Source organism: Penicillium hordei (genome assembly GCF_028827395.1).
Source record: "Penicillium hordei strain IBT 12815 chromosome Unknown utg000002l_segment0_segment0, whole genome shotgun sequence".
In the NCBI taxonomy this organism is placed as follows: domain Eukaryota; kingdom Fungi; phylum Ascomycota; class Eurotiomycetes; order Eurotiales; family Aspergillaceae; genus Penicillium; species Penicillium hordei.
Genome location: NW_026623143.1, coordinates 2,711,957 through 2,738,238, shown reverse-complemented (window position 1 = coordinate 2,738,238; position 26,282 = coordinate 2,711,957). Strand labels below are relative to the sequence as shown.

The window sequence follows — 26,282 nt, the reverse complement described above, 5'->3', positions numbered from 1 at the left end:
GTCACGAAGCAGGAGATTTCTACCCCGCACACGATGATATTCTCGAATATGCATATGATTGTGTGTGAGGAAGCTGGTAGCGAGATCAGATTTTCTGAAAGAAGACAGGACGGAGCGAAATGTCTCAATAAATATGGCTGCGCTGCCCTCAAAGTTTGAGCAGTTAAACCAAGTCACATAAGCAATTCAACTCACATAATGGACAAAGACACGCGAATCCTCATCGTTGGCGCCGGTTGCTTTGGCACTTCGACCGCATACCACCTTTCACAGCGCAACCCCCTCGTGCGAAGCAGCCTCCACCGATATCAGCAAGATTATCCGCAGCGACTACAACGAACCGTTATATGCACGTCTTGGAATTGAGTCTATTAAAGCATGGCGGTCATGGCCCCTGTTTTGTGGGCTCTACCATGTCCGCGGTTGATTCTCAGCGCCGCGAACCTGTCTCGGCCCTTTGTCGAGGGTTCGATTGAGACATGTAAGAGCGTTGGAGTACAGGGCCTTGAGAAGCTCACGCCGGACCAGATCCGTGCTCGCTTCTCTGTCGTCACGGGCAAGCTAGATGGGTGGAATATCAATGTGTGGAACCCAACAGCCGGCTGGGCAGCTGCTGGTACAGCTATCGAGCGGATGGCAGGGCGCTGCTCAGCAGAAGGGGGTGAAATACATTTCGGGGAAGACGAAGGGGAATGTGCAGCGAGTGCAAGGGAGTCGTCACAGCGGATGGCACGAGACACGAGGCGGATGTGGTCATTTTGGCCGCGGGAGCTTGGACACCTTCACTACTAGACGTAAAGGGCCAGTTAACTGCCAAGGGTCACAGTGTCGCTCATATCCAACTCACCCCTTCGGAAACGAAATACTATGCCTCGATGCCTATTATGGATAACCTCGAGCTGGGCTACTTCTTCCCACCTCAAGAAAATGGGATCTTCAAGATGGCCTTCCTCTCGAGATTGAAGCCCAGATGCATCGGAACCTGCGGCGTGTGCTGCCTGAGCGTGCAGACTGACCCTTATGCTATACACGGCTTTGCTGGGATGCTGATACAACTGATCGGCATTTCCTTGTCACCCCTCATCCTACCCATAAAAGACTTTCCCTGGCAACCAGTGGATCGGCACATGGATTTAAATTCCTTCCTGTTGTTGGAAAATATGTCGCAGATTTGCTTGAGGGGACTCTTGACCCAGAAATCGTGCGTCAATGGCAATGGAGGGCTGGACAAAAGAGCACCGCCAATAACCTAGCGCACTTGGATCCGGAAATGGAGTTGAGCGGCCTTACCGGGTGGAAGGGTAGACAGATACGTGAAAGAAGCCATGCTTCTAAACTATGATTTGTCCAGATAAAAGGTGCGAGATTGAATGAAGTCGGACAATTAGCACACAGTTTGGCTGCTGGTTATACAATTTGAGATCATCTCCCTAGATTATATACAAGAGAACATAGACAAAAGCCTTCATTACCACGTAGAAGCTCAAGTCAAGCTGAGCTTCCACCACCCAACATGACCATGGCATGCTCCCAGGAGAACCGGGTTTCTTGGAAAGGGTCTTTCTGCCGCTGTGTACTGAGCTTTTTCTGAAGTCTTCTTTCATCTTGCACCGACAGATCCCGCTGGCGCCAGACCATTTCGACAACTTCAATCGCAGGGGTAATGTTCTGAGGAACAGTGAGATGTTAGTCAACCAACAGGGAAAGAGATAGGAGAATATACATACCCCAAATCGACGAATATCCTCCAGCTCTTTAAACAACTGTAATACAGTGACTCTCTCCTCTTCCCTGCTAGCACAGCACCCTGCCAGGAAGAGATGCCATAAAGGTGTAACTGCAGTACGCAGCATATTTACCTTCTTTTCCAACATCAAGGTCAATATCCGTTCAACATAAACATTCTTCTCTTGAGATTCCACTGTCGGGATACCCGAGCGATTAATAGGTGCTTTGGTCGAACAGATCTCGTGCAGAAAAAGCCTGGCCCCAAGCCTGTTCGCTTCTGCAATTGCAGCACACTCCATACTAGGATCGATATTTTCTGTGGGTATCTTCTGTTGAAGGCTATCGAGGTCCGTCTCGAGTTGATGAACATCTTTACGGTTGATTTTTATGTTGCCATCCTCCCGAGCCCACGCTAGTTCTGCTACTTAATCGATCATCAGTAAGAGATTAGGGCTCAATCCCACGTACGGATCAATCGTGTCTGAACTTTCCAGTATACCGTCCGGCAGAAGAGGCGATATATGAGATGAGGGAGGGGTGACCCGAAACGCAGTGCGGGCTAGAACTAAATGAAAGGCGAAATATCGATTGAAGAAACTCACCAGATCTTGACTATGACATGAGCGACCGGGGCGTTCTTTTCGTGTCCGAATTAAATTTTGGAACCCGTTGAGATAGGTGACCCATCAAGGGCGACTGCTATCTGAGATCTGCAAGGGAATTAAGAGATTCTCATCGTCAAGGAAGCAAGGAGGATCCTACATCGAATCAGCATAACATCAAGACCAGACCGAGTATCTCATCCAACTCATTTTCCACCCAGTTGTCTCTATTCAATAGACTACGCAGGTGATTTAACGCCCGATGGTGATGCTCCAATGCCGGAAGCCGGTACCGCTGATCTGACAGCTTGAGGGTATTGGCTGCGATGGCTAGGGCGGCATGATATATCCCATCAGACTGCAGGGCCATGAGTAGTATGAGGTATCGATATGGATTGTAATGCGCATTATCGACGAGAGTTGAGCTGCTGCAGATGATGTGTTCGAAATAAGACATGAGCATAGGATCGCAATCTGATCGCTGGCCAGGAGAGATAGTATTCAGCCAAGGCGACAATGGGCTTGGTTGTGAAAATGGCTTCAAGTCTTTGTGATTGGGCTGGATACCGTCAAAATGGATCTGGAGATCGATCATAGTTGTGTTTCAAAACATCCAGGTCCGACCAGCGCCTATGTACTCCAGCTGTAGCGATAACCTATCATCCACTTGCTCCAGTGATTCCCTCTTTCGAGTATCTTTTCGTGCATCTTTTCGCTTGGACCATACCCCCGTTCTTCCATGGCAAACACCTCGGGCTAAAGATTCCTCATTCCAGACCAGACGGAGTCCGTATCCGCATGGGGCATTGTTACGGGTGCAACGACGGCAAATTGGATGGGTTTCCAATAAGTTTTCTTTTTAATTAGAACAGTGTTGCTGCAGTTTAATGGGAAATTACCATCGCATTTTGTGCGTCGTGCACGACATGTCCAACAGTCTGTACGAGCTCTTGAAATTGCAGTCATTCTTCGTTTAACCCCGCATGAGAGGATATTCCCCCTATATATTACGGGCCAAGGTCATAAGTATTCCCTTATTGGTATCCGTATCTCTTGATTCATTTTTATTTGCTGGGGATGTATATATCCACTTACGGCTTTATCTTTTTGATGAGGTACGGAGTAAAAGGGGCTTGGATTGGGGAATCGAGAATCTACCAAGGTAATAGGGCTAGACGTTATCACCCCAATTCCATGCAAATGTCCAGATCAGCCACATACAGATCTTCGATATGATCTAGGGAAAGGAAATCTTCTCTGCGTGAAGTCTTTTGGGCAACCACCACTTCGACATCACTCAAACCTGGCAACTTAATAAAACATCTCACCCCCAGGCTTATTTTGCGACGCAAATATAAGAATGCTATCTCAATTAATGTAAATTCAGGAGCATGCACGACACTGTTATGAAATAGTAAAATAAACTGCAGTCTTGGACAGGGGTCCTCGGTAAGTCGGATTCAACACTTGTGCATATAAACAACCCCACATGGAATCTTCCCTTCCTCCCAGCATCTCCACATCCCCCAAAGCTCACCATGGGTTTCAGCACTACGGCCGAGTTTAATCAGGTAAATATCGCCCATACGACTCAAACCCCTTGTTTACATTTTTCCAGGCGTATCAAAGTGTGCGGGGTGCTTTTGCATCTGGCACCACCAAGAATAAGGAATGGAGGCGCCGTCAACTGAAACGTGCTTGGTGGATGATTGAGGACAACAGAAAGCGCATCTGTGACGCCCTGTATACCGATCTACATAAACACTATCAAGAAGCCTACACTGGGGATTGTGGTAATACTCAGGCAGATATTCTACGCACTCTCAAAAAACTGGATGAGTGGACCAAGGATGAGAGACCGGAAAAGTCCGATCCTCTCAACTTCTTAGGAGGAACCACTGTCCGGAAGGAACCTCTTGGTGTGACTCTGATTATCGGTGCATGGAATTTCCCGGTTAGTCTGCTCTTGCAGCCAATGGTTGCCGCGATCGCTGCTGGATGTGCCGTCATTCTCAAACCCTCGGATGTGGCAAGTGCTACTCAAGATGTATTGATGGAAATTATCCCTCAATATATGGACCAAAGTGCGATCCGGTGTGTTTCCGCCGGTCCACGGGAGATGGGATACATTCTTGAACATCGCTTTGACCACATTTTCTACACTGGATCCCCCAATATTGCCAAGATCATCCATGCAGCAGCGGCAAAGCATCTGACCCCCGTCACACTCGAGTTGGGTGGTCAATGTCCTGCTATTGTTGCAGAGTCAGCGGATCTCGATCTCGCCGCAAAACACATTGCCGTTACCAAATTCATGAATGCTGGACAGGTAGGCTCACCACTTTTTACCCCCAGCCATCCAAAGCTAACCAATATCGACTCTGAACATAGGTTTGCTTGAATGTGAACCATGTCCTCGTCCACCCAAGCCTCCAAGAGCGCTTTGTCGCCGATTTGAGTCGACACTTTGACACGTTCCTAGGAGGCAAAGCCAACAACCCAGAGTATTATACACACATCATCAACGAGCGCAACTTCGACCGCCTTGACGGTCTACTCCAGAAGACCTCCGGAAAAATCATCTATGGTGGCCAGCGGGATCGTCAAAGTCTGTATTTCGCACCAACGATCGTCACCGGGGTCAACCCCGGCGATTCCCTTCTCTCCGAAGAGCTTTTCGGTCCAATTCTCCCCATTGTCGATGCAGACTTCGACACCGCTCTCTCTCGGACACGTGCGGGGGAACATCCACTCGCAATCTACGCCTTCACTACTCAAGCTGCCGAAAAGGCTCGCATCTTGAATGAAACCCAGTCCGGTGGCGTGACATTCAACGACTGCTGTCTCCATGTAGTCGGTCGCGATGTGCCATTCGGTGGTGTTGGGAACTCCGGTCAAGGGCGCTATCATGGCCCGCATGGTATCTTGACTTTCTCTCATCTCCGTACACACATCAATGCCGTGCCTTCGTGGTTGGAGGGGCTTCTTGCTGCCCGATATCCCCCGTACTCGGTTCAGAAGGCCCACAAGATGATGGCACCGGTCACCCCGCCTTTTGACCGGGACGGCAATGATACGACTTTCGCTGCTCGCTCGAAGTGGGCCTTTGGCTTTGGGGTTCTCGCGCTTTCTGCGTTGTTTGTGACTCAGCAGGATCAGATTGTCGCTTTCGGTTTTAAGTGGCTCAAGTAATTTTTGTGTCTTGTATATGTAGCAAATGGAACTAGTCTTATCTTGTCTGGCTTTTTTTTCCCCCTATTATTATCGGTGAAATCATCTCTTTGTTTCCACTTCTTTTGAGCGGGCAAGCTCTTGGAGATTCAGGGTGGGGTATGAATCGGCAATGAAGAGGAATTGCCGGATGCTCGTTTAAGATAAGAGCGACACTGTAGACACTGCCGTACACAAAGTCAACCGGCATATTCGGAGATCACGGCGAAATTGCCGGAGTCTATCTCAATGCCTATTATCATCAAGGTAAACTACATAGTAACAATTTAACAAAGTCAAAACGAGCTATGCCGAAAGCCAAATTGAAAATAGTATAAAGACGGTAAGGGCATAGTGGGAAGTAGAGTGAAATAAACTGGGCTTCTTTGCAAGCCACTTTTTGCCTGCCATTTCCATATCGGGACATCTCCGACACGTCATGAAGCTAGCACTAGTTCTTCTGGGATTCAATGTCGTCCACAATGCCGGGATTGTCTTTGCTGCTCCATTAGACAGCTGGTCATCCAGGTTCGGTGCGTCATCGCATGCGGTGGAAATGTTTAATACTGCCATAGAATGGAATGACAAGTACTGGGACGACGAGGCCGGCTATCTGATTACCTCAACCAGTAGTCCTGGACGCTATGATAGCCGGCACTCAGCCTGGTATGCACCTCAATTGCTAGCCAGGAATGGACCAGGTGATGTTGCAAAAGCCATCCGTATCTTCGACAATGTCATCTCTGGTCAATATCTTGATCCATCTAAACAGTGGTATGGGGATTATCAACAGGCGCCTTCAGAACCGGAGCCTGGGACGCTCAAATATCCGGACGATGGTCCATACAGCTCAGTAAGCCGATTATGCTTGGTCTAGTCCACGCGTTGTCCCTTCATGTGCTATTTTTCTAATATAATTTATCGTCAAGTGGGATCCAAATATTCGTGATTTCGTGGGCTGCGCCTGGATCGTGGCCTTGAATGATTATGGCCACCTGCTTCCAGCAGCGACGGTCTCCAAGGTGGAAAGGTCCTTGCACATCGCAGCCAAGGGCGATCTGTATCGTGTTGGAGGAGTTGATGGTGACAATTCTTACCCCTGTTACTCGAATCCCTGGTTGATGCGAACCATTCTCCAAAACTGGGTTGGTGCACGAGTCGGAGATGCAAACTTGACCAACGCTGGTGAAAACTTTGCACAGGAAATTTATGACCTCTGGAGTATGCACCACACATTGTCTGAATTTAATTCTCCCACGTACGCTGGCGTTGCCATGTGGGCACTGGCTCTCTGGAACCAGTATGGGACAAGTGACAGTTTGTTGAAGGAGTATGGCCCGGAAATGCTCAAATACAGTTGGAATGAACTTGCCCAGCTCTATAATGCAAATCTGAAGAATATTGCTGGGCCTTGGGATCGTTCATATGGCTACGATATGAAGGAGTATGCATCTCTTACTGGTGCTGTTATTTGGGGTGTTGTTGGCCGCGAACAGGCCCCTGTCCCTCAGCAGAAGCTCGGGATGTTTCATCAAGATGATTTTGCGTTTTACCCTCTATTCGCCCTGGCAATGCCGGAAATGGTAAAGTATCTGCCTGCAAAGGCAAAGGCAAATTTGCTCAAATTCCCTGGAGAGCATATGTATACTTCGCAGGCTTACTCACCGCCCTTCGACGCTTATCCTCGCAATATCACTGCTTGGATGTCCAAAGATGTGACCATTGGCGCAGAAACGGTTGCCGAGACAGTTGTCGGAGGTCCTAGTATCAACCCCAGTCAATTCAATCCTGCCGTCATTCAGTGGGCTATTGACGATCATAAAATTGGCTGCATTTCACACTGGGTCACCGAGTCGTCTATTCATGCTGTGGCCGCCGCTCGGTCTTTGAACATCTCATATCCAAATGCAACGTCTGCGCAAGGTCCGATTTCTTTCAACTTTTTGTTCAGTGGCCTCACCGCCAACAATGGGTTCAATGTAACTGGACTGGAAGGTCTACCTGGTTTAAACGTCAAGGTCTCGACAAACGCACAACCAGATTATACGATTACTTACAACACCGATCACTCCGTCAACGAATTCGTGTTTTACAACATCACTTATACGATGCCCGAGAATTTCACTGGGGTGCCGTTTGTGTCTCTTCGGGTAGTTTGAACGTGTATCTAACCAACATCGTACCCTCTGGTGTTCAATATCAGTATCGATTTTATGTGCTATATGATTCAGAAAGCGTATATACAGAATCACATGTCCTCTCAACTCTCGAGAAGCATACATTACTCGTCTTTTTTCTCTTCCTCGGACTGACCCTCTCCCTCAGTTGACTCCGATTGCGTCTGACGAAGCCAAAAGCGTGCAATTATACCACCCAAGAAGCGCTGATCAACCCACTTGACCAAACCATATAGGATCCAACCCCAGCCCCACAGAGATATGCCCATCATGCTTGTGACCAACAACACCGGACCAAGAATGAGCAACGACAGAACAGCCCAGAGCAGTATCGATACCGCAGCGAAGACAAACACGCCAGCCAAGAATACCAGTAGAGGAATCCCACAGCAAATCATCTGACAAACGATCAAGGTTGATGCGGCCGGCCGCTTCAATGCAGCTTCATACATCACAGCTTGACGGGGCGGAGGGAGGAGCCAGGCGACGAGACTCTGTATGCAGGACTCAAGGTAATCGAACGCTTGAGGGAACAGTGTAGAGAACCATGTTGTGATGGTGGACCATATTGATGAAAACGAGAGATTGTTGTCGATGCCCTCGCCTTTTGGGGGAGCATCGTCCGAGGGAAATTGACCAGGGATGACGGGGTCGGTTAGGTCTTTCGTCGTTCGGTTCAGCTTTTTTGGTGCGCTTTTCTTAACCACGCCGCTTGTTGTTGATTGGACTTTGTCGGCAGGAAGCTGCCCGGTCACACCGCTGGTGACATTATCGAGGGGCATTGTGAGGGCTATAGGTGTTTGTTTGCGATCAATAAGGGTGCAGAGATGAAGGCAAGCTTTGTTCCAGATTAGTTGACAAATACGGTGAAGAAACCTTGGAAGGAATAGATATTCGGAATATCTATATCAACGACTATATCAACGATCAGATCCGTAACATGACGTATGGGGCGTTCTGCCAACTGGTTTGCGCCGATATTAATTTTGCGTCACCGTTAGCCACAGAGATGGCATTTTATTCACCTAAGGCTACACAGCTCACATAGTTTACAGGAGTATTTGATTCATAGATAGAATAATTTTGTCGACTATTTCAGTGGGAAAATACGGTCAAAGGTGTAATCCAAAAGAACGCTTTGCTACGAAATCATTGGTCAGAAGTGCCATCGCGATCGTCAAACATCATGAAATCGGCATCGTCAACTTCATCTCCTACGACTCTCTTCCAAGCCTGTTTTACAAGGTCGAGGGTGTCGTCTTCGAATGCCAAGTCAAGGCTCGATGGAGGGAAAACGTAGAAGTTAGGACTTCCGTCCTCGGCAGTGAGATGCCGGGACTCACCATTGCCAAGACGACCGCTATGGGTGTATCGCAATGACCACAGCACGCTAGCCGAGAGACCCTCTGCCCGAATTAGTTTATCCATGGCAGACTCAATAAGCGCCTGACCTTCCGGCCCAGCTAGTGCCACACTGCAATAAATAACACCTGTGACAATTAATTAGCCACTTGAACGACAATATTGCTGACGAATCAAAATTTGAGGAGAGTGCTCGTGATCAGGTGAAAAGGTTTTCAACATAGCAAGTTCAGGCAATGTAGATAAGTTTTTGAAAAAAATCATCATGCGAGCGGTGTGGGGGAACATATCAGACAGGACCGCACAGGGTATGACTTACTCTGCTGGTGTGGACACTCGCCAGTATCGCTTGAATGAACCTGGAGATAGACCGGCGGGGATTTGGGGCTGCCCAACGTATCCCCTGGGAACATGAGAACTGCAGTTGCAGGTACAGGAGCACCTTCAACTGCAACAGGGAAAAGAGACGGGAAAGTAGCGGACACAACACTGATCGAGCGGGCAACCTCGACCAAGGGTGTCGAACTTTCATTGGAAGTATCCGACGTCTTTTTTGAGGTAAACAAATATTTCGACTGAACAGACCCTTCATTGCCTAGGTTCAATAGAAAAGGATGTTCGGAATGTTCAGAGCCTGTCCGCCATAAGCAATCATTAATCTGCGTGTCCAGGGCATACACGCCTCCTCCCACAGCGCATGCACGACAGGCAGCTTGTAGTATCTCAGCTCCACCACCATACTTAGCAATCACAGCTCCAAACCCAGGGCCAAGATGGCCAATGGATGACAGATGTCTTTGGATCCTAGGCACAGCATAGCTAGCGGGCGTAGCCTGCCGAGAAAGCTGTGACAGGGAGAGCGACAGCAAAGGATTGTGAAGTTCCTCCGGGACACTGAAATTGGAAGCCAGGTAGTCGTTCAAGGGCATTGACATATCTTCATCTTCATTTGAAGCTTCATCCGCATTGGATTTAGTGATATGACGCAATAACCGCATGAGGGTTCTCTTGGACTTCATGCTGATATGAGTTGCAGCAAACACATCCTCTCGGTTGCCAGGTACTCGGTAGAAACCCTTTTCCGCACCAAGCTCACCAGTTTTAGAATCCGGCTGTTCAGGTGCGTAAATCCACCAGCTACCAACAGCCATGAACTCCAACTGACGAAAGACCTTTGAGGATACGAGCGCTGACATTAGTTGAGAACGGGCATATAAAAGGTAAGGGGACAGGGACAGAGTGTAAGCACGGCTGGATGCAAGTTTGGGAGAGGTGCTTGTGTCCTCGACTAGAGAAGAAGCATCAAGTTTGAATATTGAGGCATCTTTGAACAGTGATGTACTTGGGTCTACTTGGCGATGTCATATTAGCCATGAAACAACCAGCCACACGCAAGAGATAACTCACTTTTATTGACTTTTTCTGCCCACTCTTGGGCCTCATCAAGACTGAAGGCTGCATCTGAACCACCATAATATTGGTTTGAGTCCATGTGAAGAACCTTCTTTCCAGATCGTGAGAGGGCCCTTGGGAGTGTGAGTGCTCAACTCACAACCACCCTAAGAGAGTCACTCACAGTGCCAGAAGGGACTGAGAGATCCCAGTCCCATCAATGACCACATCCCAAGTCGTGTCTGACAGAGTTTCCATGGTGTGTAAGATCGGGAACCAAGTCCTAGCTGCAGGTAAGTCCGAATATTACAGCCAAGTTTGGCAGCTCAAGCTGTAATGAAGTTGAGAAGTGGGATATTTAATGCAACTGAAGCATTCCCGGTCTTTCCATAAGCTTCGATGCAGGAAATCCCATCAACTTGAGGTTGTTGGGGGAAAGGAAAAGAAGAAAAGAAAAAATTGGAGAAAAACGCGGGAAGTGCGCGTGAAGGCGGTCACCCGGTCCCCACTTCAGTCAACAGCCCTGGAAGGACTTCGACAACAAAAATATTTAAAATCGACCTTGAAGGAATATTTATAAAGAAAACTATGATATTTTTGGTGAAATCAACTCAATTTCTCCTGAATGGAATAAATTATACGGAATTTTGAATATTGGAGCATGTGCTGCACGAGTCTTTCTCCGTTTCTCTTAGAGGTACCTGGTTACCTCCCGAGAATATATATGCTTCAGATTCGACTCTTATCAGTTTCCTTCTCTACGCCCCCATGAGCTTCATCTTTCTCTCCTGCCTCTCTTTCTGTTCCTCCATCTTCACCCAGCTTCACGTTCCTCAAGAACAACATCACAATAAGCATCAATGAAAGTGAAACAAGGCCTGCAATCGCAAGTAGTCTTTGCGACTCTCGGTAGCTGCGATTAATGGCATCCCGAGCTTCAGTACCGATGGCATATTTTCGAGCTACCACAATTGATCCGAAGATAGAACTGGTTTGATCCTTCAGTTCACTAGGAAGATATTGCTGCAACTTGTTTGGGAGAGTGTTTCGCCATATTGCCCCGGCGACGCTATTTGAAAGCATCGTTTAGATGGTAGTCAAATATAACACTGGGTGTGGCTGCTTACCTTGTGCCAATTGCACCACCAACACTCATCGATGCAAAGAATACTGCAGTAACAACGGAAACATCCTGCCGCGAGACGACGGCCTGAACTGAGACCTGTGCAGCCGTTTGGTAGAACCCACGACCAATACCAATCAATGATTTGGCTGCCACGAAAGATGCTTCATTTCCGCTGCGACCATCTCCCATGTCTACCAGATATAGAAGTACACCCATTCCAAGAACGCAGAGTGGAACGCCGATTAACACCCAGATTTGGGAGCGCTTGGTATATTTCATGAAGAAAGCCGCGAATATGCCGGCCACCTGAAAGGCCACACGGAGGGAGTTACTATATTCGATGTGAGTCTCGCGAGGAGGAAAAGGCAGCAGCGAACATAGCTAGTAAGAAAAGGGGTGGGGGATCGTACTCAATTCTGGTTGCAGGTCCCGGCGAGAAGTTCCCAGCTACCTGAAGGTAGCTTGTGAAGAAGACACTGAACACTGAATAATGAAAGAAATCCAATGCCCCAAGAAGACATGCAGCTGCCACTGTGCGGTTCTTGACCATACGATAAGGCACAAATGGTTTCTTCGCAAACCATGTGTCCCAACCTAAAAACGCTATTATGAAAACGACGCCTAGGACCAGCATAGCGATAAAAGACCCGTTGGTCCACGCGCCACTATTACTAGAGCCCGTCAAGGACAAAGGAACCAAAATGAGAGACAATCCAGCCACAAGGAGAACAGCGCCTGGCAAGTCAAGCTCAATCCAAAACAATCGGTACACCTTCTTCCACAAGGCATCGTTGGTTTTCCAGCCCAATGCCTCAGAGACAGATACCGGAGATGGTGCCCGACATTGATAAAACAGCATGGTACCGATCAATGGTAGTGATGCAACGGGCAAGATAATCGCCCACATGCCCCATCCCCACCGCCACGTTGAATGATCGAGGATGCGCTGAGCGACGATGGTACCAAGGTAAAGAGTGGGAATTGTAGTCAGAGAGTCAGGTAGCGTTGACCAGATACCGCGATTGACTAACGAGGTCATATCCGCCACAAAGATTTGTTGTGTGAGGGCAAATCCAGTCGATCCGATAGCGTCGAAGATACCGGCAACCTATGAAATACAACAATTATCAGCACGGGGTAAGTTACTTCGCGAATTAAGAGAGAAGGCCTCTTACTATGTATTGCCTAATGTTCGTGCAGGCTGCCCAAATGGCATAACCCAAAACAGACATCAGAATGGACAAGATGAACATTTCAGCCCTACCAAAAACCTAGCCATCATGGTAAGCAAGATAAAAACGTTGGAAGACTCGAGAATACTGACATCTCCCAACTTTGCAATAACGGGATAGGCGGAGATACGCGCAATGTTCATGACCACCCGGGCTGCGCTCATGGCAGAGTGCTGCTTGAAGGCACTCGTTGTGTATGCGGCATACACCTGGGTTGAATAATCGGCGAAATTGATAGCCAATGTACACAAAAACAGTCTGGCCAACTATTAGTAAATGAATCTGCTGTGTAATCTGTCTTCAAAGACACACCCTGTAAAGACAATGATCAAGCCTTGCTTGGTCCAGCTTTTTCGAAGCACATCAGCCCTATAGACTCCAGGTTGAAGGCTGGAAAGGCTTGGTTGCTTTTCGAGGTTTTCCTCCTGGTGAACATTCACAGCAGCTTGACTGCTCTCATTGTTTGATGGTGCCGTTGCAATGGACATGTCCCCTTGTTGCTTGGCCATGGCCGCAGTCTCATGTATTTACTGAGAGTATATACATTTCTTACCAAATGGATATAGAGATTATTTAAATAAAGTGCCTTAATCCTCGAAAGCAAAAGCGAAGCCGGATCTTGCCGCACTCTACACAGCACCACCTTCAAAAGTAGCAATAGCAGTAGCGATACGCCGAATAGCTGGAAAGGATTGGAAGACATAACTTGTTCGCCCCACACCGGCTTTCCTAGAAGAAGTAGGTAGCCCTCTTAAACCACGAATATTACCTAGGTATATAAAAAGTGGACTACAAGTGGAAACCAAACTTAATCTTATCAATCATATGCCAGAAAAGAAAAACGAACTCTGCCCGAAACAGGTAATTGAGACGAGGGGGACGCGTCCCCTCGTATTTTGTAAAATTGCCAAGATGGCCAAGATAGCCAAGGGTGTGTTAATATATCCACCGGGAGAGAATGGCCTCACTTTCGGAGTTAAGACAGAGTCGGGAAAGTAACCTTTGTTTGGAACGGAGGTTTTCCGATCAGATTTGGTCTTATGCAATTATATTGCCCCCACTTCGCAGTCATGGGGATTTGGGTCTTGTAATTTTTTCACCTAACAATGTTTCACCTAGCACTGTTAAACGGTTCCGAGGTAGCACAATTCGGTTATTCTTGCCGGATTAGCCAGGACAGGTGCTTCTTGAGTTTTAGCCTCATAGGGATTCGTTCTTCAAAGTAACCCGTTCTTTAGAACAATTGCTATGCCTCTCTTTCGAAATCACTCACGTTCTGAAGCACACAATGCAAGACCAGTGGACATTTGCACAGGCGGACTGCTATGTCCAAAATATGGCGAGCTGGCTCGTGGTAAACAAGCAGGACGAGAAATATCTTATCCAAGTTTCGTGGCCATTGGAATGGGAATCGACCGAAGATCAGCCAATCGTCAACAAAGCCAATGCAATGTAAGTGAAGATGCCATTGCGGATATATCATCGGCCAACACTTTTCAAACTATCTACAGATACATTGTGGATGGCAATGCAATGATGCTTTCAGCAACAGATATCGTCCGGCGGCGGCGAATGCGTAAACCGCAGGAAACATCGACAATAATCATTGGAATATCTTACCCATTGACGCGGTCTGTTTACAGCCCTCGTCGAAACCATGATTTAACTCCCCCCTGCGAGAATTATGACTCGCCCAAAACCCCGGATGGGAAGCCCAACCCTCAGGAGTATGGAGGTGCAGATGCTTTCCTCAATTTCATAACGAACACTGTTCACCTTTTTGTATTTTCGTCGATATTTCCTCGCGTATCAGTCTGTCAGTCTGCTCTGTTTGGACACTCTTTTGGGGCCATATTCGCCCTCCATGCACTCTATACAGCCCCCGCAAGCTTTGATGCTTATCTTGCTGCAAGTCCGTCAATTTGGTGGAACGATGGGTTGCTGTTGCAGGAAGAAGAGCAATTCTACAACATGCCAGAATCTCACCACCAGCCTAGAGTTTGGATGGCCTATGGATCACTTGAGCAGTCTCCCATACGTCAGAGAAACCAGTCTCTGGAGGAATATGAAAAACGGTTGGCAATAGCCAAGGAACGTCTAATGGGGGATAATTGCGACCAGATGTTTGTTCGACTTCTGCAGAGTGGACGGCTACGGTCAGTCGTACGAAGAAAATATGAAGATGAAGACCATGGCAGTGTCATTGCTGGAGCACTGAGCGGAGCTATCTTCTATTTCCTTGATCAAGATGAAGAATGAAGAATGAAGATCATGGTCGCAGCGACTTCTATTAGTGTGATCGAATCGCACATACGGGCGTGGAACTTCATTATTCGCTTTTCCTTTTGCTCTATCTTCTAGGTAGTCACTAACTAACGACAGAAGAGGATACATTGATGTAGGGTGAACTAATGAAGTAAAGCCAATCTGCAAAAATTATGCCGGGCGGAGGCTACAGATTACTCAGCAGTTCCAAAAGAGGTTAGGCTGCACCGCTATATGAACTGAAATTTCGGCAGAACACTTTTCTCTCTCCATACCACTCCCGGTGTTCTGCACAGAACGGGTTACTATACTATGGTAGCCTGGTCTTCATTGACGCTGTCCTTCACTGGACTTCGTTTGGGAGTGATAGATAAGATTTCTTGTCACTCTGTATCTGCTGCTCTTGATGGAGACATTTGATGGAAGCGGTTCGTTTTGTAGTGATACATCCATAATCTCATTATTAGAGTGGTACCTTGCTCTGCCACTCTGATATTGTAGTTTGTAGAGTCCAGAAGGCTTGCATAGAGCACCCTGAAACAACAGCAAGACAGATGCTGCCCCGGCATGACTTGGGCCGGGCGCGCCGAAGGTTGTTCCTGCAACCCGTATCGCAGATGGAATCTAAACTCCCCAAATTGGGCAACACCTTTTTTTTTTCCCCCGGGAGGAGATACTTGACGTGCATGATCATCCGCCATAATCCGATGGAACAAGCTGCACCGCACAACTCTCACTCTTGTGTGCCTGCTTCAACCACCCGAGCGCGAATGATCTTCAGCTCATCCACTGGCTTGTCCTCCGCACCGGTTTTGACCAGTCCCATACGCTGGATCACCCTCATGCCACTTTTCACCCTGCCGAAAATCGTGTGGTTCCCGTCCAGCCAGGGTGTTGGCGCAAGGGTGATGAAGAACTGACTACCATTGGTATTTGGCCCACTGTTCGCCATGCTCAGAATTCCAGCGCCGGTGTGTTTCAGCTCTCCACGAATCTCGTCCTCGAATTTCTCGCCGTAGATGGAGCTACCTCCTCGACCGGTGCCGGTGGGATCGCCGGTTTGGACCATGAAATCAGGAATAATGCGATGGAAGATGACATTGTTGTAGTAGCCGCGTTCGGCGAGGGTCGCAAAGTTCTTGCATGTCTGAAGAGCAAAAAATCAATGAGGATTCCCTAGAAGCTCTGCGAAAGGGCTCATACCTTGGGCGCATGGGTATTGTAAAGCTCCACGGAGAAGGAGCCCTGCGATGGGTTAGTGAGTGATCTTGAGAGAACAACGAAGCGCTAGTTACCATAGACGTGTCAAAAGCCACCTCGGTTGTCATGATGAAAATGCGAGTGTAGAATCGTGAATAAAAGAGCCGAAAAAACAGAGCCTAGAGTTGCAAGAAGCGGGATCAACCAACATTACGGAGGAGCTCAGCGACCATGTGAGTCTCAATTCCCATTGGGCCAATTTGTCTGGCAGAAAATCAGCACCGCCCTATCTATATGATTACAACAATTATCATAGTTCCAGAAAGGGAAAATACGGGAAATTGCATGCGGGTCATAATAAATGATAGAGAGACTTAGAGGATACATAGTTATATTATTTATGGTGTTATGGAACCAAGCTGACTATTGGTACGTGTAGTACTTGCAACCATTCACATCAGACTATCGAAGTATGATATAAATCATATCAAAAAGAGTAGCCTCTCACTCACACCTCTTATTTTATTCCTTGTCAATCACTTTTTTGTTTACCCTAGACTAGTGCGTCTAATCTCGTAGGAAACTCTACTATATATTTGGTAACTGAGCAATATTTATCATAAACCCTTGTGGGATACAGAGGGAGCGTAGCCCTCAAGGCGAGGCTTAGCAGCTTGAGATTGCTTGCTATAGTGTCAGCTATCTAATAATCTTCAAATTGCACAATCAAACATAGCATTTGAGGCTATGCATGGAAGGCCCAATTACTTTATCAAGGACTACCCCGAGGTTTCTCTCTTTCCCCACTTCCTCTCTTTCTTCTTCACAAAGTGCCGGATTGGCTCTCCACTGTGATTTTATACCGCCAACCGCAACAATACACAATCTTCCCACAGAGCTTATCTGGATGATTGCAGAGAACCTGGTCGTGGTCAGCTGCATGCGCCTACGCGAGTCCTGCGCCGATATGAACAATCGTATCTACTCAGCAACCCACAAGGAGCTAATCGGATTTGAGAGCACTCCATGCGGTTATGAAAGCGGCTTATTCGCCTGTGCTAGCCGCAATCGCCTGTTACCAAAGCCAATATTTGCCGACAATATGGCAGTGGGTAAAAGGGCGAAGAGAAGGGCTGGTTCAATTACCCGAATCTGCCTGGAGTGGAGAACAGCTATGAGATATGAGAAACAACACTGAGGATAATTGAATCTACAGAATTAGGCTGCAGGGATTTTGGAACTTAGAAATAAACTCGAGATGAATGATAATGTGAACAAACTACCTAAACCAGCCTTGGAGATTATGTAGATGTGAGCGGAAAGCGGTGAATTAAATTATACTGTGGTCACTAAGCCCCTCCGTGCACCAGGAAGCTTCCCTGTAAGGTTTAACAGGTTACCTTAAAGAATCACCCACACTACTAACCCTTTGTGGCCATTATGGTCTGATTCATTCTTTTTGTTTTGTTTATTGGCTTCAATCCACTGTCATTTGCTCTGTGCTTACAGTCTACAATTTTCTGTCCACCATGGCCGACGTTAGCCCTGTCGCCGAGCTTCTCGGACAAGCCCTCTACCACTTCGACAGTTTGAGGCCACTTCTTCCAACTTACGGACACCTAATTGTTTCCGCTCTTTTTCCAATTTGGATAGGCGCACATGCATCTTTGACAAGACCTTCCTCCGCCGCCAAACCTCCGAAGAAAAAAGCCGACAAGGACAAAGATGAATATGACACGGACGATGAAGAGGGACATGGCCCTTTGCAGAAGATGGAAGGGCTTGAGCCATCAGATGCCCTGGTATTCCCGTTGACTGCGGGGCTCACTCTCGGTGGCTTATACTTGGTGATCAAATGGCTGGAAGATCCAGCCATCTTGAACAAGATCCTTAGCTTCTACTTCTCTCAAATGGGACTCTTCTTTGCTTTTGCATTCCTGAAGGATGCGCTGTTGATGATTCGTTCTTTTATGTTTCCTAGATATTATCGTCAAAGTGGACAATTGTGGAAAGCGAAACAGTCCGAACGCCTTTTCATGGCATCTGAGGACCATCCAGCCAAGTCAAACTCCGTCCGGCATTCACCTCTTCCTGGGATTTTGGGCCAAGTGCCACTCCCAGGTATGGTACTAGGACTGCTTTGGAAGTGCCGAAATGTTTCTTACCAGCGTCTCAAGGTGCGAGCTCACGTACGTGGTTTATTTGACTTCAAATGCCTCGTTGGTCTCCTTGACATCATCAGCGGAGTCTTTGCATTATCCGCTGTAGGATACTTTGCATTTGTGGAAAACCCATGGTGGTTGACCAACTTCCTCGGTTTCTGCTTCTGCTATGGCACCCTCCAATTCATGTCTCCCTCCACGTTCTGGACAGGAACTCTCATCATGGGATCCTTATTTTTCTACGATATCTACTTTGTCTTCTTCACACCGTTGATGGTAACCGTTGCAACCAAGTTGGATGTACCTATCAAGCTCCTGTTCCCTCGCCCGCCCACCTCTCGCGATGCTCCTGGCTCCGTGCCATTGGCTATGCTTGGACTAGGCGACATTGTCATTCCGGGAATGATGGTTGGGCTGGCACTTCGCTTCGATCTATTCCTCTATTACCAGCGGAAAGGTGCTCAAATGGTACGTACTGCAGGGTCAGACCAGGCAACCGTCAAGCCTGAGTATCAGTCGGCAACTGGCGCTTGGGGAGAGCGGTTCTGGGCGCCGTCGGTCAAACCACCCCAGCCGGAACTTCAGCCTCCCTATCACGATGCCCGGCGTTTCCCAAAGATTTACTTCAAAGCTAGTATATTCGGTTATGTTGTTGGGATGGTTACCACCCTCCTTGCCATGCAATATTCGAATCATGCCCAACCAGCTCTTCTTTACCTGGTACCGGGCGTTCTAATATCGCTTTGGGGTACTGCACTTATTCGAGGAGAGGTTAACACAATGTGGGACTTCTCTGATGCCGAGGAGGTAGAAATTGAAGAGGAAAAGAAGCATGATGAAGCCGAGGACAAGCCTTCTGAAGATCAGAAGAGCCTCTTTTGGCGCATTTTCTCGGGTGATTACCTGCGTGCATCAAAAGACGAGAGCACAACACAGGACAAGAAAACCAAAGAAGAGAAAATCGATGACTCCAAATCCAAAAAGAAACCATCCGAAGAAGGCGGGCGTGATTCCAAAACGAAGAAGCCTAAAAAGGACCGTGACAGTTCGGACCTGATCTCCTTCTCCGTATCAATTCCTCGCAAGTCCAAACGTGAACCCCAGACAAGTTTGCCGACAACTTCCACAGAGGAAGAAGATGGAGAGGTGTCTGTTTCCAGGGATGTCAGCAGGGGCGACGAACCGCCATTGAAAAGAAGGCGACGCAGCATGATGAACAAGAAATCAGCAAATTAGCGATGTCCTCGATGGAGTCTGACAGAACAAATAGATTAGCTGAAATCGATCATTTTGTGGATCGTCAACATAGCTCTATTTAAAAGCAAAATGGCAAGATGTAATTGTAGTGGTATCATTCATTTGTATTGCATATCAATTCGATCAGCATTGATCTAGTATCCGCTTCATTTCATCCCATCTCTGAGCAGAAACATCCACAAGCTGGCGCAGATCATCACTGTCCACAGCCCAACCACCATGCTTCTCCATCTTCACAATGACCGTCTTCCCGTTCTCCTTATCAACAACAACAGAAGCCCGCTCTTGACTCAATCCCTCCTCGTATCCATCCGGATCCGCAAGGATCCACCTTTGCTGTGCACCCTTCTTCTGCTTCTGCTCTTCAGCATCGGGAATGACAACTGCCCTCCAACCAGCAGCAGCATCGCCCTCGAAAGAACAGAACGAGCTAGAAACAGGCAAACCACGCAGAGACAACTTTTGCGCATCGGCAACATCATCCGAGCAAAGGATCGTCTCATTATCGGCATCCCACCAGGCCTTGGGAAGCTTCGTGTCTCGAAGCGCAGCCAAAACAGAGGCCCAGGCCGCATCGAATGGGTTTCCAGCCATAGAAATGATCATGACATCAATGTAGAGCACCCAGAATGCCTTAATCTCCCGCTCAGGGCCTCCGCTCTCCTCTGTATCCACGTCCATCCCCTCGCCCGCATTGCGGAATTCTTCCGAGTCCAGATTCGGTGGCTGATACCAGATGCGCAAGTCGTCTGCCCGAACAAGACGGGTGTTGTGCAGGAGGGAAAGAATTTGGTGGGAGAGTGATTGAGCCAGCGCAGAAGGTGGTGCGCCGGGAGTAAAGCCTGGCGCGCAGCCAGTGCTGAGGGAAAGGTTGGGAACAAGTAGGTTCAGATCTTGGATGTGGCCTTGATCTTCCTCATCTTGGGACTCTGAGACTCCCGCCTCATTTGACTTGTCGAAACTTTGCTCCGATGAGGCCTGCACCACACTCCAGGAAGCGATGTCCTTAGTGTGTAGAATCTCTGCGCGAACGCCGCAGACAGCGGCTGTGTCGCCGATTCGTACGACTGCGCTGCCGTTTGTGTGAGTTAGAGAGCCAGCATTGGCAGATGTGACACGAAATTGTGAAGCGGCACGACCGTTCGCGCGGATTGAGGGCTGATTGCTCGCTGGTGGAGGAGAGAGGTGGGCGAGAAGGTAGGCGTGGGGTTGGAGGCGGGCGAACTGAGATGGTGGAAGGGATAATGACGGAGGAATCGGGTTGCTGGTAGTAGTGGAGGACGCCATGACTAAAGAGAATGTCTCTACTTGTGTCAAAGACTAATATGGAAATGATCGAAGACGCAGAAAAAGCCGCGAGCATGAGACGGCAGAATAATTTCCTATCGAAGGCGGTCGAAGCTGTCACTGATGCCCCAGGCAGAAACTGGAGTTATCTGCCAAGACTTTCACGAGGCTTTGCGTACACAACAGCGTCTCACAGCCCTGGGGGAACCACCTGATTTTCTAAGTATTTTTCATGTTGGAACATGTTGAAAGGTACACATTCCTGTATAACGAGGCTTCTGAGATTTTCTAAGGTTTCAAGGCTGGATATGACACGACAGTTGCCTGCTGTATACCGCGGGATGTGATCATTGCCGTTATGCAGGAACCGACGAAGGACCTTAGCTCCAAAGTCGAAATAACTACGTTAAGAATGTTGGAATGTTGGTTCCCTTGATTGTCTAGGTAAGCATGGTGCTATCTTACTGTGGAGGGCATCGTCCGAGAAACTACAGTTTACTACTAGTTGCTATTCGCTTCAGCTACTAAACCCCAATACATATACTTCGCATAGACAGCTTCTTTGACTTCGCATTATAGCCTTTTCATGGAGCCACAGACACTAACCTAGATACTCGAGCCTATTTATACATAGTTCCTGTGCGACGATTCCCGCAATATTGGCCGGCACGACCAGTCGGAGGTTATGAACTACCTTATAGTTGAATTATGATTGGATGGGTGTTTCGACATGAATATTAATGAGAGAATAATAAAGATAACCTGAGCGTTCTGCATCTTCTCCACCACGCTAATGCGGCTCGGTCACCCCCAGTCACTCTGCTGCTAATATCGCCGCCTGTGATTGGGCTTCAAAGCGCTAAACTATCACATATCACTGGGATATCCCTCCGCATGCACTCCGATCACTACCACTATGGCGATACGCCTGTACTTTAATCAACTGGTCTGCAATCGCCGTATTCGATTGGCTCAATGTCTGACCAGCCACAATCTTCCGCTGTTGGGCTTATGCTATCACATTGCCGAGACTGCAAGCTTGTGTGACTCCCCGCTTCCATTTTCCCATACTTTTAGACGGATGTTCACTCGAAATTTCCTTTTCCGCTTCTTGACTTTAATGAAATCAATATTGATGGGCCCAGTAGAGATATGAGCTCAATCCGACTATAGTACAAGAGAGGAAGCCTCTTGTGCGCGGGTGATACCTAAAGGTAGGTTACTCTGTGTAAGACTGCTTGCGACAGATCTAACCAGAAGAAATCACAGAGAACTATCACTGGTGTTGCTGACCAACGCACTTCAAAATGTTGAGCAACGTCGTTTCCATCGCCAAGCGCATCCATGTCCCGATCACGGCATCGACGACTGCGGCCGAGGCGGCCGAGATGCAGCGAGATCCATGGTCAAAGTCCGCGAAATATGGGGTAGGATTTGTCTATTTTGCCGTCGTACTGCTGATAATCACGACCTTCGTCCGATGCTGGCATAAATGGGGCGACAAGATGCGGATCGCCTTCTATAAAGAAAACCGACCAGAGATCTTTCGCGACGACTCAGTGCCAGACGAGTACGAGCTCCCGAGTGCAGGCACTGATGCTTCCAACGCCCAATTCTTCCCATCTCCGACCGCAGTATCCCCGCCTAAGAGGCAAGAATCGATTCTTGCTAGGATAGTTCCCTTGAACAAGGCAATTGCCTTTACGCGATGGATCTTCTACCGACCAGTCCCCGTACTGAGGATTGGGAAGATAGAGCTTGTTTTCCCGTCTTTGGGAGTTACGGCGATTGTCCTGATTGCATTTATATTCGTCACATTATACTGTTTCGTGCCACAGCCCTTATACTACTGGTCAATTGCGCTGGGGTCGCCGCCGCTGGCTATTCGGGCAGGCATGCTCGCAGTAGCTATGATCCCCTGGATTGTCGCACTCAGCACCAAGGCAAATTTTATCACTATGATGACTGGCCTTAGTCCTGAACGGCTGAATGGGCTGCACCGCTGGTCAGCCTATATCTGCCTCTTCCTCAGTTTGATTCACATGGTCCCATTTTACATCACTCCAATCTGGGAAGATGGCGCTCTGGTCAACTATAGCATAGGCATCCCACCGCACGCCTATGTGTATGGGACTGGAATTGCGGCGCTAGTTCCTCTGCTTGTGTTGTGTATCCATTCTCTTCCAATCTTTCGCAATTGGATGTATGAGCTTTTTGTCTTTGTTCATATCCCAGTCTCGTACATCTTTGTGGCGATGCTCTTCTGGCACACGAGGAACTATCTGTCATCATGGGCCTATCTTTTCACAACCCTTGCAATTTGGGTCATCTCCTATACCATCCGACTGTTCTACTTGAATTGGACACATCCTTTGCGTTCGTCATTTTTGATTGGAGAAGAGTCGGCCATAACCCTTCTTCCCAAAAATGCAATCAAGATAACCATTCCCACTAAGATGCGTTGGAGGCCCGGTCAGTATGTCTACCTGCGCCTGCCGAAGATTTCTGTGATTCAGAGCCACCCCTTCACCATTGCCTCTCTTTGCAGCGACGACTTCCCATCTGCATATGGCGAAAAGTATCGTGACATGACACTCGTTTTCCGGCCATTCCAAGGGTTCACACAAGAGGTGTTCCAGAAAGCGTTGGAACATGGCCCCTACAAACTATACAGCGCATTTGTAGAAGGGCCTTACGGTGGTATGCAGCGCGAGATGGCTGCCTTCGATGACGTGATCTTCTTTGCCGGAGGAAGTGGTATTACCGCCATTGCAAGCCAATTGCTTGACCTCATCAAGAAGATTCGAGATGGCAAGGCTATCACCAAGTCGGTCAAAGTCATTTGGGCGCTCAAGAGCCCCGAGACGATGGAATGGTTCCAAGAAGAACTACGAATCTGCCGTGACTACGCACCTTCGAACATCGTGAGCTGTCATTTCTTTCTCACCGGAGTGAAGCAGGATGATCAAGTTGGACGGGACATGGTACAGGAGAAGATATACGGCATGCTCCAGGGTATTGACAAACGGAACTCGGCTTATATACGCGATGAAGCTGCCGGCAACCCCGACATAGAAAAGGAACTGCGCCGTGAGAATGAAGACGGTATCGCTGCTCTTCCCAATGCGTACACGGCCACCCATGCGTCCAATACCCGCCAATACTACCAGCCTACTATGAACCCTTATAGTCCCGCTGCATCAAATGGTTATGGCACACCAAACTTCGGATTCGGCGCACCTCAATATGTGCCACAAAGGCCACCGCCGGCAGCAGCACCACGGTTTGCTTATTATCAGCCACGTGGACGCGATAACTGGCGGACTGATTACTTCCGCCCGAACATTACTGAGATGGTCAATGAGGTCTCCAAAACCTTTGGCCGCCGTGCGTGTGTTTTCGTCTGCGGTCCACCGAGCATGCGAGTTGAAGTCGCCAACACGGTAGCCAAACTGCAGATGCAGGTGATCATGGACTCATCAAGAGATGAGGTTTTTTTGCATGCCGAGAACTATAATATCTAATCTAGCGTTGCTGTCTTCTAATGATTCGATACCCATGACATCGCAGTTGTATCAATATTATGCCAGTTCTTCTAGTGCTCAACTTCCGCACGTAGGACTGTATATCGCGAGATCATTTCTCATATTCAAAATATCACCACATGCGCAATGTTAATCCAGTACATGCATTAATCTAAATCAGATGCATAAATAAATGCAAAGGGTATCCAAGGTATATCAGAAAGCCACACATGCAAAGCACATCTCACTCGACCTGGGGCTTATGACTGTCATCTTCAGCCTTTCGCTTGCGCGAAGGTGTGTCTTGCTTTTCAAAGACTTGCGACTCGTTCAAATACTGTATTCCATGGTCACCTTCTTCGCCATCCTCTGCCTCCACCTTCTCCCAGTCCTCGTCTTCTACTTCACCGGGAGAAGTTGTAGTCTGAGCATTTATTTCGGTCGGAGCATTTGTTTCATCTTCCTCATTCCAGTGCAAATCTAGTCGTACGATCTTCGCGCCCGACGGCTTCAGTCGCCGATAGTATTCGGCCACATCACCGTCAACCTTAAATCCACGCGCAATGTACCATTCCAACCCCTCCACGTTTGCCTCGTGAACATGTGCTGTAACAGAGCAGATATTATAGTGCCTGACGAGCTCGGACACCCGGTATGAGTCCTTGTCCTTGCGGTCCGGCGGCGACGCAAAGAGAAGCGAATTCAACAGTGATGCTGCCACCCCACTGCCTCGATATGGCGAGAGAAGATGTAGAGTCTGAATATAGAGATTTGTGGGACATCCGTTCCCTTGGATTTCAGTCTCTTTGTTTGAGTCCTCTTCCTGTCGGACTCTCTCTAGCCGACACCGAATGCCCCCGATCACTTTGTCCGTCCCGGCAGATGCGCCGGACCCCGGGGCTGCAGCAACAGGGTGGTCATGATAAATAGCAACTCTCGAAAGAGAAGCGATCACCGGATCGGTTATGATGGCTGTGTAGAACGAGTTTGGGTAGCGAATGGGAAGGAGTAAGCCCGTGATCCGCGTCAAGGAAGGGATATGCGCCGTGTTGACTTTCTCAATTGTTATATGGGGATGTGGAGTTGCCACACCAGCTAGAATACCATGAGGATATGGAACAAAGATTTCTTCTTTTGAGCGTTTCGGGCCAGGCGTGTTTGCGACGGCTGATTGAGGTGGTTGGACTGGAGGAGGGTGAATGGGAGGCCGCGCAGAGTGGCGGTTGGGAGGGGGAGGGGACAGCGAAGACGAAGAAGTCGATGGCCTTGTCTGATTCTTTGCAAACAGCTGGTATGCCATTTTTGGAGCAGAGTCAATGGTCGTTTGTGAAAGAGCAAGAAGAGAGGCAGCGAATGCGGAGATACGATAAGAGATAAGCACAGTGAACAACTTGCTCCAGCCTCATCCGTCTCTTCATCTACCCGAGTGATATTTCATTCGCATGCAAATAGACACCTCAATAGGTCAGTGCCCTATTTGCTGTCGATGCCTGTTCTCTATCGTATGCGTCGATAGAACACCTTCGTTGATTACATTGACTTCCCCTATTGTTCCTGGCTATTAATCCTACCACGCCCCCCATTATTGAAGCTCACTGACAATAAGCCTTATACTAGGCTATACAATCCAGCCGATCCCTATTGTCTTCTTTCTTCCTTTTGTTTTTGGCTTCTATGTTTTGGGCTTCTTCTCTTTTCTTCTCTCCTACACCCGTGCACCCATTGCGTCAACCCTGCATCGATTTCCAGTACATGGAG

General features: G+C 48.2%; 13 protein-coding genes across 13 annotated transcripts; 6 read left to right on the top strand and 7 right to left on the bottom strand.

Moving 5' to 3' along the window:
* Positions 1–378: 378 nt before the first annotated feature.
* N7537_004338 (FAD dependent oxidoreductase) lies at positions 379–792 on the top strand (the record flags this gene model as incomplete). Its single annotated transcript, XM_056895395.1, has 1 exon — positions 379–792. The coding sequence occupies one exon, from the start codon at positions 379–381 to the stop codon at positions 790–792; it is 414 nt and encodes a 137-aa protein (XP_056755143.1).
* Positions 793–1,488: 696 nt separating this feature from the next.
* N7537_004337 (transcriptional regulator family TF) lies at positions 1,489–2,925 on the bottom strand (the record flags this gene model as incomplete). The annotated part of the gene is made up of 3 exons (XM_056895394.1): positions 1,489–1,668; positions 1,728–2,149; positions 2,520–2,925. 3 exons carry the CDS (start codon positions 2,923–2,925, stop codon positions 1,489–1,491), a joined length of 1,008 nt encoding a protein of 335 aa, XP_056755142.1.
* Positions 2,926–3,868: 943 nt separating this feature from the next.
* Positions 3,869–5,522, top strand: N7537_004336 (uncharacterized protein; the record flags this gene model as incomplete). Its single annotated transcript, XM_056895393.1, has 3 exons — positions 3,869–3,901; positions 3,949–4,659; positions 4,722–5,522. 3 exons carry the CDS (start codon positions 3,869–3,871, stop codon positions 5,520–5,522), a joined length of 1,545 nt encoding a protein of 514 aa, XP_056755141.1.
* Positions 5,523–5,979: 457 nt separating this feature from the next.
* N7537_004335 (uncharacterized protein) lies at positions 5,980–7,699 on the top strand (the record flags this gene model as incomplete). The annotated part of the gene is made up of 2 exons (XM_056895392.1): positions 5,980–6,393; positions 6,470–7,699. 2 exons carry the CDS (start codon positions 5,980–5,982, stop codon positions 7,697–7,699), a joined length of 1,644 nt encoding a protein of 547 aa, XP_056755140.1.
* A 122-nt stretch (positions 7,700–7,821) lies between these two features.
* Positions 7,822–8,499, bottom strand: N7537_004334 (seipin co-factor family protein; the record flags this gene model as incomplete). The annotated part of the gene is made up of 1 exon (XM_056895391.1): positions 7,822–8,499. One exon carries the CDS (start codon positions 8,497–8,499, stop codon positions 7,822–7,824), a length of 678 nt encoding a protein of 225 aa, XP_056755139.1.
* Positions 8,500–8,866: 367 nt separating this feature from the next.
* N7537_004333 (putative Rab geranylgeranyl transferase escort protein) lies at positions 8,867–10,729 on the bottom strand (the record flags this gene model as incomplete). The annotated part of the gene is made up of 4 exons (XM_056895390.1): positions 8,867–9,207; positions 9,399–10,427; positions 10,487–10,605; positions 10,656–10,729. The coding sequence occupies 4 exons, from the start codon at positions 10,727–10,729 to the stop codon at positions 8,867–8,869; spliced, it is 1,563 nt and encodes a 520-aa protein (XP_056755138.1).
* Positions 10,730–11,200: 471 nt separating this feature from the next.
* N7537_004332 (uncharacterized protein) lies at positions 11,201–13,347 on the bottom strand (the record flags this gene model as incomplete). The annotated part of the gene is made up of 6 exons (XM_056895389.1): positions 11,201–11,540; positions 11,599–11,928; positions 12,008–12,705; positions 12,773–12,868; positions 12,922–13,087; positions 13,142–13,347. Coding segments are annotated over 6 exons (1,836 nt in total), but the record flags the coding sequence as incomplete, so codon positions are not given.
* A 770-nt stretch (positions 13,348–14,117) lies between these two features.
* N7537_004331 (alpha/beta hydrolase) lies at positions 14,118–15,088 on the top strand (the record flags this gene model as incomplete). Its single annotated transcript, XM_056895388.1, has 2 exons — positions 14,118–14,281; positions 14,341–15,088. 2 exons carry the CDS (start codon positions 14,118–14,120, stop codon positions 15,086–15,088), a joined length of 912 nt encoding a protein of 303 aa, XP_056755136.1.
* A 739-nt stretch (positions 15,089–15,827) lies between these two features.
* Positions 15,828–16,422, bottom strand: cyp1 (putative peptidyl prolyl cis-trans isomerase (CypC); the record flags this gene model as incomplete). The annotated part of the gene is made up of 3 exons (XM_056895387.1): positions 15,828–16,241; positions 16,298–16,339; positions 16,390–16,422. The coding sequence occupies 3 exons, from the start codon at positions 16,420–16,422 to the stop codon at positions 15,828–15,830; spliced, it is 489 nt and encodes a 162-aa protein (XP_056755135.1).
* Positions 16,423–17,823: 1,401 nt separating this feature from the next.
* On the top strand, positions 17,824–19,692 carry N7537_004329 (aspartic endopeptidase; the record flags this gene model as incomplete). The annotated part of the gene is made up of 1 exon (XM_056895386.1): positions 17,824–19,692. The coding sequence occupies one exon, from the start codon at positions 17,824–17,826 to the stop codon at positions 19,690–19,692; it is 1,869 nt and encodes a 622-aa protein (XP_056755134.1).
* A 144-nt stretch (positions 19,693–19,836) lies between these two features.
* N7537_004328 (3' exoribonuclease family protein) lies at positions 19,837–21,000 on the bottom strand (the record flags this gene model as incomplete). The annotated part of the gene is made up of 1 exon (XM_056895385.1): positions 19,837–21,000. The coding sequence occupies one exon, from the start codon at positions 20,998–21,000 to the stop codon at positions 19,837–19,839; it is 1,164 nt and encodes a 387-aa protein (XP_056755133.1).
* A 1,307-nt stretch (positions 21,001–22,307) lies between these two features.
* N7537_004327 (putative metalloreductase transmembrane component) lies at positions 22,308–24,524 on the top strand (the record flags this gene model as incomplete). The annotated part of the gene is made up of 1 exon (XM_056895384.1): positions 22,308–24,524. One exon carries the CDS (start codon positions 22,308–22,310, stop codon positions 24,522–24,524), a length of 2,217 nt encoding a protein of 738 aa, XP_056755132.1.
* Positions 24,525–24,768: 244 nt separating this feature from the next.
* On the bottom strand, positions 24,769–25,824 carry N7537_004326 (GNAT family N-acetyltransferase; the record flags this gene model as incomplete). The annotated part of the gene is made up of 1 exon (XM_056895383.1): positions 24,769–25,824. The coding sequence occupies one exon, from the start codon at positions 25,822–25,824 to the stop codon at positions 24,769–24,771; it is 1,056 nt and encodes a 351-aa protein (XP_056755131.1).
* Positions 25,825–26,282: the final 458 nt, after the last annotated feature.